The 16422-nt window shown below is 42.9% G+C and overlaps 2 protein-coding genes across 2 annotated transcripts; both read right to left on the bottom strand.

Moving 5' to 3' along the window:
• Positions 1 to 312: 312 nt before the first annotated feature.
• On the bottom strand, positions 313 to 9364 carry LOC128136083 (hsp90 co-chaperone Cdc37-like 1). The gene is made up of 6 exons (XM_052775188.1): positions 7565 to 9364; positions 6701 to 6794; positions 4671 to 4786; positions 4239 to 4361; positions 2659 to 2817; positions 313 to 1858 (listed from the first exon to the last, which is right to left on the bottom strand). The coding sequence occupies exons 1-6, from the start codon at positions 7955 to 7957 to the stop codon at positions 1760 to 1762; spliced, it is 984 nt and encodes a 327-aa protein (XP_052631148.1). The 5' UTR covers positions 7958 to 9364; the 3' UTR covers positions 313 to 1759.
• LOC128136042 (ribonuclease H-like) lies at positions 8175 to 12654 on the bottom strand. Its single transcript, XM_052775133.1, has 2 exons — positions 12069 to 12654; positions 8175 to 8179 (listed from the first exon to the last, which is right to left on the bottom strand). Exons 1-2 carry the CDS (start codon positions 12454 to 12456, stop codon positions 8175 to 8177), a joined length of 393 nt encoding a protein of 130 aa, XP_052631093.1. The 5' UTR covers positions 12457 to 12654.
• Between the last annotated feature and the right edge of the window lie 3768 nt (positions 12655 to 16422).

Genomic DNA, 16422 nt, shown 5'->3' with positions numbered 1-16422 from the left:
AAATTAGCTAATTTAAACTAAAGAAGTCTTTAAAATGAAAAAAGTTTCTCAGTGACCATAAAACCCAAAGATCATATGTAAGCAATTGTTAGTTATATGGGGTGAGGTGGGTTAACCCTGGCTGGATGCCAGGTGCCCACCAAAGCCACTCTATCACTCCCCCCTCCTCAGCTGGACAGGGGAGAGAAAATATAACAAAGGGCTCGTGGGTCGAGATAAGGACAGGGAGAGATCACTCAACCAATTACCGTCACGGGCAAAACAGACTCAACTTGGGGAAAATTAACTTAATTTATTGCCAATCAACCAGAGTAGGGTAATGAGAAATAAAACCAAATCTCAGAACACCTTCCCTCCACCCCTCCCTTCTTCCCAGGCACAGCTTCACTCCCGGATTCTCTACCTACCCCACCCCAGCGGCGCAGGGGGACGGGGAATGGGGGTTACGGTCAGATCATCACACGTTGTCTCTGCCGCTTCGTCCTCTTCAGGGGCAGGACTCATCACACTCTTCCCCTGCTCCAGCGTGGGATCCCTCCCACAGGAGACAGTCCTCCACGAACTTCTCCAACGTGGGTCTTTCCCACAGGCTGCAGTTCTTCACGAACTGCTCCAGCGTGGGTTCCTTCCATGGCGTGCAGTCCTTCAGGAGCACACCGCTCCAGCGTGGGTCCCCCACGGGGTCACAAGTCCTGCCAGAAAACCTGCTCCATGGGCTCCTCTCTCCACAGATCCGCAGGTCCTGCCAGGAGCCTGCTCCAGCGTGGGCTTCCCACGGGGTCACAGCCTCCTTCGGGCACCCACCTGCTCCGGCGTGGGGTCCTCCACGGGCTGCAGGTGGATATCTGCTCCACCGTGGACCTCCATGGGCTGCAGGGGGACAGCCTGCCTCACCATGGTCTTCACCACGGGCTGCAGGGGAATCTCTGCTCCGGCGCCTGGAGCACCTCCTCCCCCTCCTTCTTCACTGACCTTGGTGTCTGCAGGGTTGTTTCTCTTACATGTTCTCACTCCTCTCTCCGGCTGCCGTTTCTGTGCCCGTCGCAACTTTTTTCTCTTCTTAAATATGTTATCACAGAGGCGCTACCACTATCACTGATTGGCTCGGCCTTGGCCGACGGCGGGTCCGTCTTAGAGCCGGCTGGTATTGGCTCTGTCAGACATAGGGGAAGCTTCTAGCAGCTTCTCACAGAAGCCACCCCTGTAACCCCCCTGCTACCAAAACCTTGCCACAAAAACCCAATACAGGGGAGGAGGGGAACAACACACAAGATTTTTTTTATGAAAGCAAAATGTGACATTTAAATCCTCTTAGAAGAGGTAGAGAGCCAGTGTTTTAATTGACGCCATCCAGATCTGCAGTACTGATGTCATACCAATTTATTGCTATTAATGATAAAACCAGATTTAAGAGCATAAGAGATTCCACCAGAAATCTAGCACTTATTGTAAACATTGTATTTATGTAATTTCTTTTTCATACTTTAATTCCCAAATTCATGAAAGGCAAATTTAGTAGCATAAAACACATCCAGTTTCACATTTGGCAATGAGAACCCCATTCTTCATAGACAACCAAAAACCTAGCAGCACATTTTCAAACATTATTACAAGTATTTCCGGATTACCCTCCCTCCAAATCCCCCCTCACTCAAAGCACCAAAAATAAAGTGCAATACCCATAAAAATGTGTCAAGAAAATAGCCACATTCTTTTCTTTGTAATAAAAAAAGAGTACTTTGCCTCAGTCTTAACAGTGCTATACTGTGTCCATCATTTTGGGTTCTTCATCTTTTTGTAGCATTGAGTTTAAGTCGCAGACACTTCTGTTTATGCAACCTTGTAGATCATTTGCATCCTGCAACAAATGAAGAATTGAAAGCTTAATCTCAATACATACATACACTTACAGAGAACTAAGTCAAGCTCTTTATTTTGTCTGTCTTGAGATAAGTTTGTAATAAAATATAGTTTCTTAAAAAAAAAACAACCCAGACAGTATTGTCATAATGTGAATGTCAAGAAGCTTCTTTAAATTTAGCTAGTGTACTATCACCTTATCGTGCATTTACTTAGGGTTCAGTTACCAGATCTTACCAAACAGGTACCTTGACCAAATTTATTTCCAAGTACATTAAATTGTGTCTCTTTCCCCAACATCCAGCTTTTAAAAGCCTTTAAAATTTTCTCTTCAGCCCAAGATGTGATCATCACTAACACTGAAACCAAAGACCCCAGTGTTCCAAGATAAAGATAAAAACAAGGGCAGACTATCATAACACAGTGTAAATTTTCCTTAGACTTGACTACCTGTAGGTTTCCATTAATGGGATCAGTAATTTTCAGTTGAAAGCTCATTTCACCTCCTGTGATACAAAATATATTTAATTCTAGTACCTGAACAGGTTAATGATGCAGTTTTCCATTTAGCACAATTATTCAAGGGCACTGAACTAACATATGCCTTTTGATACTATAAATTGTGAGAGCTTTGAGAAACAATCTTGCGTATTGATAATAGTACACGTTAGAACTGACAGTGCTCTAAGTATAGAGAGGCCTATTCCTAGATCTCAAAAAGTACATCTTCTCAAGAGTGTAGCAAAAATCTATTCCTAATAGAGTTGTTATATGCATTTCTGGAAATAAAAAGCCTACCTGTGACAAAGACTCCAGTCCTTCTACAATACCAGTATAGACACTAGGATTCTGTACTGACATAGCTTGAAACCCTTGAGACTGTGAACAGATTCTCACTCTTGATTTGAATGCTTCAAGCTCAGTTTTAAAAGCTTCCAAATAGCCTTCTTCTCCTGCCTGTAAAAAGAAGAGTGAAATATTTTTCATCTCAGCCAGATTTACTTCTAGTTGTAAGCATACATACTGCTGAGGGAAAATAACGGAAGATTGGCGAGGAGGATTGTAAACACGCTCAAGTGACTTGCAGCTGGGGTGTAGAGAAACACATATATCATACTAATCGTTGTTTAGTCTCGTGTGCTTGACAAGTAGAACATCTGTGTTTAGATAACACAGGCCTGTCATAGACTCAGAGGCACCCTGTCAAACATGCTTGAGATTCCTGCCCTGCTGTGGGAAAGATCAAAGCGCTGTGGGAAAGATCAAAGCACAGTGGTAAAATACACCTGCACAAATCCTTGAAAAGCAGGTGAAAACAGCAGGTTCGGAGATCCTCAAGCAAGGACCAAGCTCTGTGGTGGCTGTGTTCGCGCTCGTGTGCCTCCGCCCAGGTGCTGCTTTGGGGATCCCCTGGTTGGTGAGGTAACGAAAATAAATTTACTCTTTGCATTTCATCTGTGGTCTTGTGGTTGTTCCTGTGCCCTGTCTGTGCTGACTCACACAACTGCTAAAAAGAAATTCTGCAGTAATGCATATTATACTCATTGAAGGATAATGGTTTGGACAAGTCAATAACAATATTAGCACCAGTCAGCTTAAAAAGAAGATTCAGGTATGCTGTTTTTTGTTGGTTTGTTTTGTTTTAAAGAGAGACTTTAACATTTGATGAGTATAGGAACTGAGTTATTCATTCATCTGAGAACATGTAAGAACAAAACAAATATAATTTTAACCCTTCCTTTATTCCATCTCAGAAGCCAATACCCTTAAGAGAAAAGGTACTCATGGCAGCACTCAATTCAAAAGCAAAGCATGAATCAAAGTGGGTGTCAACTTAAGTCCTTATGGCAGCATTAAGATCAGCATGACTTGATTCTTCAGTGTTGTATAACTTAATATAGATCCTGCATCAAACCGCAGCTTCAGTCTTCTCACATCTCTCTCTCCCTCTCCCTCTCAGCGTTCCAGAGCTAACTATGACTGACTAAAGAGAAACAGACTCCAAATTGGGCCCTGCCATGAACTGCATAGAGAGGCATTATGATAAGTGAAACAGGACACTCAGTCCTTAGACACATTCATGTTTGCTGCTGTAATTTAGGTGGCACTTCACTATTCCACACTCCTGTAGTTCCCATGCTATGTTCTGCTTTCCCTCTGGCCTAACAAGAATCCATGGAACTTCCATTCTCAAGATCAGAATTACACAAAACATTCATCCTAGAATGAACTGCCAACAAAACAACACTTCCCCATAAGCTTGATTCAGTCAGTAACATTTTTAACCTCCAACTGTCAGGAAGAAAGCTCCTTCAGAACACTGCTCCCTTGCAAGGGTATCAAGAGTTTCTCTCAGTGTTATACAAGTTCTGACTTACTTTGGCTTTTTGGAAAAATAGACGAAAACAGCCTCTTGGATCCACATTACAACTTCTGGCTATTTCTATAATAAACTGCATCACAACTGCTTGGTGTGCTATTTGTTCCATCAGAGCTCTTTTCTGAAAAGAGAAATTATATAATTACAGAAAATATCTTTAAAAGTATAACTCCATCTAAAATTCAGCAACATCTTTGCATTTGATTCCTAAAGAGAAAAGAACTGATGCTGACAGAAGCAAAGGGACTGTTAATTAGCTGAGACTAGATCTAATGTAGTAATGTGTTTTGGAGGCTTCCTTCAATAAGATAACATGGACATGCGAAGACGGGGAGAAGAGTAATTAAATGGCTCATCAATTTGGACAGCTTTTCTGTAGTGTAACTGGGAAACTGCATACTTTTAAGCAGTTTAAAGGTCTTGCTAGTACCTGTTCAGCTTCTAGATGAAAACACCATAAGATGAGATATTTAGCTGTTTCTTCACATACAAGATACGGGTGGTCAGACAAAAATCTTTGACTGTCATCCCATCTGCCCAGCATACCTGATTAAAAAAAACCCAACAGCATGAATTAACACATTCAATATGGAGAAGTGATTTAATGCAGTGAAGACGTTATTCAAATTTACATACTACTACAATCACCTTCACACTTCATTGTTACCTCAGAAGAACAGCATGCAAATAAAACTGAACTCAATTTTTTTGTTGTTTTTAAAACACCTCCCAATGCTGAAAGAGCATTACCAATAAGGTATGCTCAGACTGTAAAGATACTGAAATATAGTTAGCTGCTACTGTTAAGATCTTATTTTTATTGTATCTCTGGCAGTGTTAAAAACAGATTAACTGTAAATGGTTTTCACATACTGTAACAAAGTAGTATCTATACCTATTTGTTAAGAATTTGATAGTATAACTGAGTTGATGGATGGAGATTTACAATCAGTGATTTTTGACAGAAAAGTTCTTTAAGTGCTTGCAAGTAAGACAAATAGAAATGAAAGCATAATCATATTCTAAAATGAATATGCTTCTGACATGGTTTGCTAGGTTTTAGGAAATACAAAGCTATTTTTATAATCAAGTTCAAGCATTAAGGTCAAAACAGGAGAGCCAACTCAGTGGTTGAAAGTTAACTAGAAGACTGAATTGTAGTAAGTAGCATGAAACTACCTTCATGGAAAAAGCTGGAAGTTGAAAGTTAGAACTCAAAATTCAAGAAGTGAAATCACCCCCCCCCCATTGTCCTTCATATGAGTTAATTGCCCTAATATACATATTAGTGATATTTTACTGCTTGCCAGTACTAGATACAAAGTTTTACCCTTCTATCACTCATATAAATATATCTTTAAAAATAAAAGATTGGTTCCATCTCTACATAGTCTTAACAGCTGTTTTGCAGATATTTACCTTTTATCATTCATCCCCCTCATGGATTAACAGACAGCAAAACCCCAGCTATTTATAGGAGGCAGGTACAGACAGTCCCAGGCACTTTTACATGCAGGAATTGCATCTCCATTAATGCTCCTATCATTTCCCATGGAACAGCAGAAAAAGTTGCTAGAATTTTAATTTTCATGACTTGAAAAACTTTTTCAGTTCTGTGTTGACTCAAGTTCTCACTGATCATAGGAACCAACAGGCTTCTGCGATTTACAGTTTCCTTTACTTTGAAATGGTTATTTGTTACAATGTGTCCTGGTTTCAGCTGGGATAGAGTTAACTGTCTTCCTAGTAGCTGGTACAGTGCTATGTTTTGAGTTCAGAGCGAAGAATGTTGATAACACTGATGTTTTCAGTTGTTGCTCAGTAGTGTTTAGACTAATGTCAAGGATTTTTCAGCTTCTCATGCCCAGCCAGTGAGAAAGCTGGAGGGGCACAAGAAGTTGGCACAGGACACAGCCAGGGCACCTGACCCAAACTGGCCAACGGTGTATTCCATACCATGTGACGTCCCATCCAGTACAGAAACGGGGAAGTGGGGGGCAGGGATTCGCCGCTCGGGGGACTGGCTGGGTGTCGGTCGGCGGGTGGTGAGCAATTGCACTGCGTATCATTTGTACATTCCAATCCTTTCATTATTGCTGTTGTCATTTTATTAGTGTTATCATTATCATTATTAGTTTCTTCTTTTCTGTTCTATTAAACCGTTCTTATCTCAACCCACGGGTTTTGCTTCTTTTCCCGATTTTCTCCCCCATCCCACTGGGTGGGGGGGAGTGAGTGAGCGGCTGCGTGGTGTTTAGTTGCTGGCTGGGGTTAAACCACGACAAATGCCACATCTCCTGTCCTGAGAAACAAGAATCTAGATGCTCTCCTTGCCAGCTGTTTCATTTGTTAGCATCCACTTTGCATAATAATAATAATAATAATAATGAAAAAAATAAATAGACCTACACAAATTCTACAGGAGGTTAAACTGCAAAATGTTGGAAGCAACATACTTACCAAAGTATCTAATCTTTTGTTCATGCTTCTGTATAAGTGATTTGGATATATCTTCATCATCTACTTCTTTTCTTTTATATTGACTAATAAAACTCTAAAGATGAGAAAAAACTATCATAGAATCTCCACATATACCTTTTTTGAACTATAGGATTATTTTAATTTATTACTATTTAAAGGGCAATGTTCTAGTTTTAAGCATAGCCCAGCAAACACATATGTACCCAACACTTAATGTACCCAAGAAGGTTATTTACCAAAACACAGCTCGTCTAATTAATAATAGGGTGAAAAATGCCTTAGCATATTCTTCTTCTGAGCAATAATCTACCTCAAAGTTCTACACACTAGTAGGAACTTACTGATCTATAAACAATGAGAAACATCTACACCATCTAGCCCTAATGAAGCTAACTCAGCGGAATTATGAAAAACGATGCATTAACAGTTCATATTCAAGTTAAGTGCTGAAAACAAAACTGGCATTTACTATGAAGACAGTCTGTGCTAAAATAATCTGTATTAAGAAATTCACATTAGAGGCAAATTGCGCATGTTCAAATGTGAGAATTTGGCATAACAAAGAAGCAAACTTCATGTGAAGAACTATTGCTCATCCTTGTTTTTGGCAACAGTTGCTATAAGGGACAAATATAAGTTCTGATTCCCAATTAAAGGAGAAGTGTCATACACATTTGTGATATCAATGCAACATGTCCCCTTTAATAGGGCAAAATAAGAAAGAAAAACATTCAACACATTAAAATAAGCACTATACTAGATATAGAAAACACTCAATATGAGAAATAAATTGAATAAAAAAAGGCTTATAATTGTTTTCATATGCATTTATACATGTCATACCTTATTAAATACCTCCTTACTAAAAGAATCTGTATTCCATAGATTCTGTCTTTCCCTCTGTATTAGCACTTCTTCTTTTCTTCTCCACTCTTCCTCTCTATGTCTCAGTTCTGAAGCTTCAGTCTGTGCTTTAGCATATTCCTGATCCATGGATTCTGAATTATGCAGTGCTAAACTACCAAGTTTCTGCTGGGCTTCTGCTAGATTCCATTTGGATTCTACAGAGCTCTTCACAAACTCTTTTTGGTTTTGACAGATTAATTCAATCCCTTGACCATAGGTCTGTGTGGAAAACAAAACATGCTGTTTATGGAAGGAAAACTGATAGAATTTATGAAGCATATAGAAACAGAACGCTTTGACTCCCAAATAGAACAATGAGATGGAAGGCATCTTAAAAGCAATATTATTCACAACAGTGACTAAACATGATACTGTGCAGCTAGATGACTTTTAAAGGAAACTTCTACTTCAAGCTTTCTAAACTTAATTGAAAGATATTTACAGAATCACGGATCAAGTATTGTCACCAGTAATACAATCTCCAGACTGCATATCATAAAATTCTTTCGTAGATGAAAGGATTTTCCTCATTCCCCTCTGGCTATCTTTATTCTGCAAAATTAACAATAGCCAAAATAGCAGAATACTTGTAAGACATACTTCTGAGAAGAAAGCATCTGCTTTATGATGTCAAATCATAACAATAGAGTAACTATTACTACCTACCGTCCAGCATGGATTAATATTACTGTGGTGGATTGACCTTGGCTGGCTGCCAGGTGCCCACCAAGCCACTCACTCATTCCCCCTCCTCAGCAGGACAAGGGAAGAAAATAAGATGAAAAAAAGCTTGTGGGTCGAGATAAAGACAGGAAGATTGCTCACCAATTACCATCATGGGCAAAACAGACTCAACTTGGAGGAGATTAATTTAATTTATTGCCAATTAAAAATAGAGTAAGATGGTGAGAAACAAAGACAAAACTGAAGACACATTCCCCTCCCCCTTCCCAAGCTCAACTTCACTCTATTGTTCCTGACTCTTCTGTCTCCTCCTCCCTGTCCTGAGTGGCGATGGGGCAATGGGGAATGGGGGTTGCAGTCAGTTTGTAACAGTTCCTCTCTGGCGCTCCTTCCTCCTCATGCTTTTCCCCTGCTCCAGCGTGGGGTCCTTCCCACGGGCTGCATTTCTTCAAGAACTGCTCCAGTATGGTTCTGTTCCATGGGGTACAGTCCTTCAGGAAAAGACTGCTCAAACATGGGTCCCCCATGAGCTGCAGCTCCTGCCAGGACCCTGCTCCAACATGGGCTCTCCACCGGCTGCAACTTCCTTCAGAGCACATCCACCTGCTCCAGTACGGTGTCCTCCATGTGCTGCATCCAGCATGGTCCTCTCCATGAGCTGCAGGGAATACCTGCTCTGGCATGTGGTCCTCTCCATGGGTTGCTGGGGGACAACCTGCATCATGGTCTTCTCCACGGGCTGCAGGGGAATCTCTGCTCTGGTGCCTGGAGCACCTCCTCCTCCTCTTTCTTCTCTGACCTTGATGTCTTCAAGGTTGTTTCTCTCACATTTTTTCCTCGCTCCTCTCTCTCACAACTGCTACACAGTAATTTTTTGCCCTTTCTTAAATATGTTATCACAGAGGTGCCACCAGCTTCGCTGATTGGCTCAGCTTTGGCCTGCAGTGGGTCCATTTTGGAGCTGGCTGGAACTGGCTCTGTCTGACATGAGGGCAGCCCCTGGTTTCTTCTCACAGAGGCCACTCCTGCAGCCCCCCTGCTACCAAAATCTTGCCACATTCACGTGCGGAAAACAGACTCCACAATCAGTGAGACTGTAAAGTAGGTATGTTCATTCAGCGCTGGGCCGCACGGGGGGTAGTCCCACCAAAGTCGTGCACACCCGACTCGGCAGTTTGTCTCAAGTTTATACAGTCAAGTGTTACATATTCACAATACGCCTATACATATGCATGACCTATCCCCGCTTCATATTAAAATTAGCTCCGAGAGGTCATTTCCATAGTCTCCTCTCAACTGCGCTTGCGCAGTGCCTCTTTATGGTGGTCGTCTGGTGGTCGCAGAGATGAAGATAGATGACTCCTCTTCGTCACCGCTAGTAACCTTTTTTCTTGCGCAGGCTCAGTGATTTCTTGGTATTCACCCAAGCCGCAAGACCAGTCTTAGCTGGCTCTTGGGGCCTGCTCCTGCTTCTTATCAGGAGCTGTCTTTACCTCATTGGCTGGCCCTTGGGACTAGCTCTTCTTATCAAAGACTGTCTTTGCCTCAGCTAATTATTTCAACAATGTAAGCGCTAAACATCATCCTTCATCCCCCCTTATGTCTACTGAGATTCTTTTGACTCCCCTTGTCTCAGTCCCCCCTTTTCTAGAAAATAGTAAATTCTTTTACTATATCTAATCCTAGTACTTCTAATACATTGTTTCCCTATCTAGCATCCTCTCAAAGTATTTGTTGGTCTCGAGTTTTCGTCGTAACTGATTCTTTTTCCATTCACTGTAAGAGTCTCCTGTACTCTTACAGCACAAGAAGCCACACCGAACCATTATGCAAAGGACCACAGACAAGAGAATAATGATTATTATAGTGACAAACAATTGCTTCAACCATGCCAAATTTGGCAACCAGGAGGTTAATTTTTCCCATATCTCAGTGAATTCCCATGAAGTGTCATCTTGTGACATTAAATGTAAAAGCTGGGTTTGTTTCCAAATTTGAGAGAGATCTGTTTCTATTCGTCTTTTTTGGTTAACGTAGGTGCAGCAGCGTTCATTAATTACAGTACACAGGCCCCCTTGTTGAGCGAAGAGCATATCTAGACCTAGTCGATTCTGGAGCACCATTTTTCCTAGGGAAGTGGTTTCTTCCTGGAGGGTCTTTATAGCATCGATTGTGGCATTATTAATAATTTCCATAGTGGCAGAAAGATTTAGCAGAGCTTTCTCTAACTCACTAACTCCCAATGATGGAATGAGCCATCGTACAAAACTATGAAATCTAGTTGGTCTTTCCACTAGGGGATTGCTGGTGCGTTTTTGCCTTATTACTGGTTTCATATAAGTCCGTAAAAATTTTTTTGAATCATTGTCAGTCAAATTTTTAACCACAATGGTATTAGGGACTATGGTTCCTACGGCACATTGGCCAGTCCAGCCTAGAGGCAGCACTTTATATCCTGTCTGTCCACAAATCCAATACCATCCTAGTCCTACTGGAGTGGGCCATCCCCTGGGTCTAGTAGAATTATGCCCCCGGGTTCTTGCAATCCGGGTTTGATTGAAGTTCCACATGTTTGCGCTACCATATTTAATATATTCAGTACAATTGGGGTAACTCCCAACAAACACCTTGACTGATCCACATCTAGGGTCCATGCTATTACCTCCAGAATTCTTAGTTGTATTTTTCAGATGGCATCTTTGAACACACGGAACCCTTTGGGTTTCATTCCACAGTTCGCTCAGATCTGTTTGCCATTGAAGGTTCTCAGAGGGTATTTCAGTGTACATTGTGAGGGACATGTTACTAAAAGCTGCTGCTATCACCGAGGTGTTAGAAAAAACTGTAGCAATTACGGGGTAGCCCTGTCCGAGACCCTTAGGAAAACGTGAACATATCCAGCAATCAGTTTGATTCACTATTTTTGCGATACTCTCGTGGAGTTGAACAAACACGTTCCCATCCCATGCTACACTCCTTGTCCCCATAGTTGCCCATATTTGCTGTTTGATTAAGTGGTTCATTTTTTCTACTTGACCACTCGACTGGGGGTGATATGGAGTATGAAGCTGCCAATCTATACCCAAATGGCGGCTAATTTGTTGTACTATTTTTGAGACAAAATGTGGTCCTCTGTCAGAGGATATGGTTGCTGGAACCCCAAACCGTGGTATTATCTCTTGCACCAATATTTTAGTTACCTCCCGAGCTTTAGCCGTTCTTGTTGGGAATGCTTCTGGCCAACCTGAAAAGGTATCAGTTAATACCAATAAATATCGATACCCCCCTTTTCTTGGAAGTTCTGTAAAATCAATTTGCCATTGTTGTCCAGGCCCGTTCCCTTTTCCAATCTGGCCCATTTCCGGCTTGGGGGTATTCTTAGGATTAGTCTGGAGGCAAAGATCACACTGTTGAGTCACCTGTCTCACCGTGGTGTATAAATTTCTAGCCACAATTTCTCTTATCAAATGATTATACAGAGCTTCTGTTCCCCAATGTCTTTTCCTATGTTCCTCCCGTATCAAATGCCATAATAAGCAAGAGGGAACGATTAGCTTTCCTTGTGGGGTATGAGCCCACCCCTCTTCATTATATGACCCTTCTAAATCTGTAATGAGCTTCTGATCTTCCTTGGTGTATTCTGGCTTACCTTCTAGGGAAATCTGCCTATCAGGTATTAAGGCCCCTTCTGTTTTTACCTTTGTTTTGGCCACTTGTTTTGCCTCTCTGTCCGCCAGCTCATTCCCTCTTTCCAAATCTGAGCTCACTTTCTGGTGTGCCTTAATATGCATAATTGCTACTTTCTTAGGGAGCTGGACAGCTTCCAGTAACTTCAGAATTTCTTCTGCGTGTTTGATATTTTTCCCTTGAGAACTCAATAGTCCTCTCTCCTTCCAAATTGCTCCATGTGCGTGTACAACTCCAAAGGCATATTTTGAGTCTGTATAAATGTTCACAACTTTGCCCTGGGCCAATTCCAGGGCGCGGGTTAGAGCAATTATTTCTGCCTTCTGTGCGGAGGTGTTCATGGGCAAAGCCCCTGATTCTATTACCTCTTGGCTGGTGGTGACGGCGTATCCCACATGTCGATTACCATTTAGGACATAACTGCTTCCGTCTGTGAACCAAGTTTCCCCGTTTTCCATGGGGCTGTCTTTCAGGTCTGGGCGACTGGCGTATGTTGCTTCGATGGTTTCCAAACAGTCATGATGTACCGGTTCTCCTGTGTTCCCGCTGAGAAAAGAAGCTGGGTTGACAATGTTAGTGACTACAATCTCCACATCATCCTGCTCTACCAATATAGCTTGATATCTCAGGAATCTTTGCGGAGAGAGCCAATGTCCACCTTTCGCTTCCAGTACTGCTGATACTGTGTGAGACACCAAAACAGCCATTTTCTGGCCCAGAGTAAACTTTCGGGCTTCCTGTATGTTCAATATCACAGCCGCAACCGCCCGCAGGCATCCAGGCCAACCTTTTGCAGTTGTGTCTAACTGCTTAGAAAGGTAGGCAACTACCCGTCGATATGGACCCAGGTTTTGTGCTAATATTCCCAGGGCAATGCCCTGCTTCTCGTGGGAGTAAAGAAGAAACGGCTTACTCACATCTGGGAGTCCTAAGGCCGGGGCCAACATCAAAGCCTTTTTCAGTAGCTCAAAGGCTCGTTCGGTCTCCTTGTCCCACTCAAGGTGTTTCTGCTCAGTGGCTGTCAACGCATACAGTGGTTTAACAAGCAATCCATAATTATAGATCCACAATCGGCACCACCCCGTCATTCCAAGAAAAGTCCGTAACTCTTTTACTGTCTGAGGTCTCCGAGTTTGGCATATTGCCTCTTTACGGGCCTGTCCCAAAGTTCTTTGTCCCGCACTAATTTCATAGCCCAAATAATTCACTTTGCGTTGCATTACCTGTGCCTTCTTCTTGGATACCCGGTACCCCTGGAGTCCCAGGAAATTCAACAGGCTCACTGTCCACGTCATACAATCTTTCTCTGTTTTGGTGGCGATCAGGATATCATCCACATACTGCAACAGCTTCCCCTCCTCAGACGGGGCTTCCCAGGATTCTAAGTCTTTCACAAGCTGATTGCCAAAAATGGTAGGACTATTCTTAAATCCTTGTGGCAACACCGTCCAAGTGAGCTGGGTCTTTCGACCACTCTTGGGGTTTTCCCATTCAAATGCAAATAATTTTTGGCTGGCTTCACGGAGAGGGAGGCAAAAGAAAGCATCCTTCAAATCTAAAACAGTAAACCAAGTCAATTCAGGTGTTAATACGGTCAACAGGGTATATGGGCTCGCCACTACCGGGTAAAGATCTTCAGTTATCTTATTCACCGCCCGTAAGTCTTGGACCACCCGATATGACCCATCGGGCTTCTGAACCGGTAGTATAGGGGTATTGAATTCAGACTCACACTCTTTTAATAATCCCAACTGCAAAAATTTTTCTATCACCGGCCGGATTCCTTCTCTATCTTCCTTCTTTAGGGGATATTGTTTAATTCTTACCGGCTTTTGGCCTTCCTTGATCCTAACTTCAACAGGTGGAGCACTTTTCGCTCTTCCAGGTGCATCGGTAGCCCATACCCCTGGGTACACTTGGTTTAAGATGTCCTCGTTAATGCTTCCTTCTAGGGGGAGACTGGTTAAGGTTAGGCTCAATATTTGAATATATTGCTGATCTTTTACCTCCAGAGTAATTTCTCCCTTTTCGAATACAATTTTTGCTCCCAATTGTTCCAACAAGTCCTTTCCCAAAAGTGCCTTTGGGGAGTTGGGCATATATAAAAATTTATGAATGCCCCACTGTTTTCCTAATTTATATTCTAAAGGTTTACAAAAATATGCCTTTTCACTTTGGCCAGTCGCTCCTTTCACCATGACATAATCATCTCCCAGGGGCATCAAAGCTTGGTTCAGAACCGAGTATGTTGCTCCTGTATCTACCAAAAATTCTACCTCTTGTTGTGTTTTCCCTAGCTTAATTATAACCAGTGGATCCGCTAGGGTAGATTCCCCAGGTTCCCGTCAATCTCCCTTCACATGGGCTACCGTTCCTCCTGTTTGAGCCCTCTGATCCTCCTTGTTCCTTGGGCATTCCTTTTTCCAATGACCGAATTTCTTACACAAAGCGCATTGATCCTTGCCCAGTCGGGGCAAGTCTCGTCTAGGCCCTCTTCCTCTTTCTTCCTGGATAACAGCCATTAATTTCCTTTGCCCCTGCCTATATCCTTCCTCTCTGTTACTAAATACTCTCCATGCTTCATCCAACAATATTTCTAAATTCCTACTCTCTGTAGGCCGTAATTTCTGAAGTTTGCGCCTTATATCCCCTGTAGATTGACCCAAAAACAGGGTTGTTGTATTCCTACCTCTGACCCAGGATCCAGCGGTGTGCTGCGGCGCATTACATCCCTCAATCGATCCAGGAATTCAGATGGAGACTCGGAAGGACTCTGTTTAACTGCATATAAAGCTGACCAATTTATAGTTTTGGGGATTGCCCTCTCCATTCCTTTTGTAATCCACTCCTGATACCCCTGCAATCTTTCCATATGTGCAGATATATTAACATCCCACTTTGGGTCTTGGAGAGGGAAATATTCCTTAATGTCCCCTCCTGTAATCTTATAATGATCTTCAGCAAGGTTCCCTGCTGTTTTTAAAATCAGCTGTTTCTCTGTCTCAGTCATATATTCCAATAATAGCTGTATATCCTTCCAATCAGGGTTATGCTGTTTTACAATAAATTGGAAATGCTTAGTTACACCTATCGGATCTCTCCTATAATCTTTGGCAACCTTTTTCCATTCCCCTAGGTCAGCAGTAGAAAAGGGTACTTTGATTAACATCGTCCCACCATCCGGCCCCACCGCCTCTCGGAGAGGTGCTTGTAAAGCTGTTGAGGTAGTTTTCTTCCTAGTACGGGAAGATACAGGGCTGTCCGGGGGGGTCGGAGTTCTATCCAAGTCTGCATCCTGTTCCTGTGGTCGAGGGGGAGGCTTAAACAAGTCAGTCAGATCTTGTTCTGGTACCTGATGGATTTTATTTGTCTTTGTACATCTTTGTCCAATACTACATGCCGAACAACACCGCCTCAGTTTACCTCTAAGCTCCTTGTTGTTCTCTCGCTCAAGTGCAAGCACCATAGGGTCCTGTGGGGGTACCATTCCACAGTCCCTTTGCCACTCCGGATGATTTCGGAGGGTGAAAAACATGTCTGCATATGAAACCTCATCCCATTTTCCTTCTCTCCTTAAAAACAGCATTAGTTGTAATAAAGTATTATAATCTATTGACCCATTAAGTGGCCACTTAGCATCACCTTCTAACTTATACAACGGCCACCACTGATTGCAATATTTAATAAGGTTCTTTTTACTTTCCGTACCTCCGGTCCCAACAATATCTTTCCAGTGGGCAATTACACAACCCAGAGGACTCTTCCTCAATATTCCTCCTTGATTGTTTCCCATTTTAATACTCTTCCTAATAATTCTTAAGTTTGATTTTGGCTTCTCCTTTTAATAAGCTTCCATGCAAATCGTTCCTTACACTTCTCTATAGTCTTCCCCCAGCAACCAAGCGCAATTGCGAGGGGGTCCTCTTACCCCATAAACCAAGCGCAACTGCGAGGGGGTGCGCCTACCCTTCTCCTGCCTCTTATATACCAGTCATCGACAGGTCCGTCCTGGCTCCCGATACCGGGATACAGCAGTCACCCCGGATTTGCTCGATCTACCCCCAAGATCGCTAGCGGCCGCTCTATCGGTCAGCAAATCCCCCCTTGTTACCATACAGGGTACCCTCCTCCCATACGGGGACTACGCTGCACGCCAGACGTCTCTGCGCGATTTACCAGCTGCCCCGGCCTGTACTTTTACAGGCTACCTTTGTAAACATACCGTTTGGTCCGCGGCTTCAGGAGGTTGTTGTCTGCTCCCGCGGTGAGCGGCTGGCAGCGGAGGCTCCTCCGAGGAAAGTGCTCGGGGCGCGCCGAGGGGCGTCCGCTCCGCAGTCAGTCCCGCAGCCGAGCAGAGAGCCTCCTGGCTGGCTCGCCAAACTGATGTGCAGAAAACAGACTCCACAATCAGTGAGACTGTAAAG

This window comes from Harpia harpyja, chromosome W (genome assembly GCF_026419915.1).
Source record: "Harpia harpyja isolate bHarHar1 chromosome W, bHarHar1 primary haplotype, whole genome shotgun sequence".
Taxonomy (NCBI): Eukaryota; Metazoa; Chordata; class Aves; order Accipitriformes; family Accipitridae; genus Harpia; species Harpia harpyja.
The sequence above is the reverse complement of the archived record's forward strand: the minus strand, read 5'-3'. Positions and strand labels throughout refer to the sequence as shown.

Excerpts from the sequence above, each read along its gene's own strand:
- LOC128136042 (XM_052775133.1), bottom strand. The coding sequence starts at position 12,456 with ATGGAAAACGGGGAAACTTGGTTCACAGACGGAAGCAGTTATGTCCTA.
- LOC128136083 (XM_052775188.1), bottom strand. The coding sequence starts at position 7,957 with ATGCCTTCCATCTCATTGTTCTATTTGGGAGTCAAAGCGTTCTGTTTC. Across the intron at positions 4,787-6,700 it reads ACAAAAGATTAGATACTTTG|GTATGCTGGGCAGATGGGAT; the intron begins GTAAGTATGTTG and ends TTTTTTAATCAG. Across the intron at positions 2,818-4,238 it reads TATTTTTCCAAAAAGCCAAA|GCAGGAGAAGAAGGCTATTT; the intron begins GTAAGTCAGAAC and ends TTCTTTTTACAG.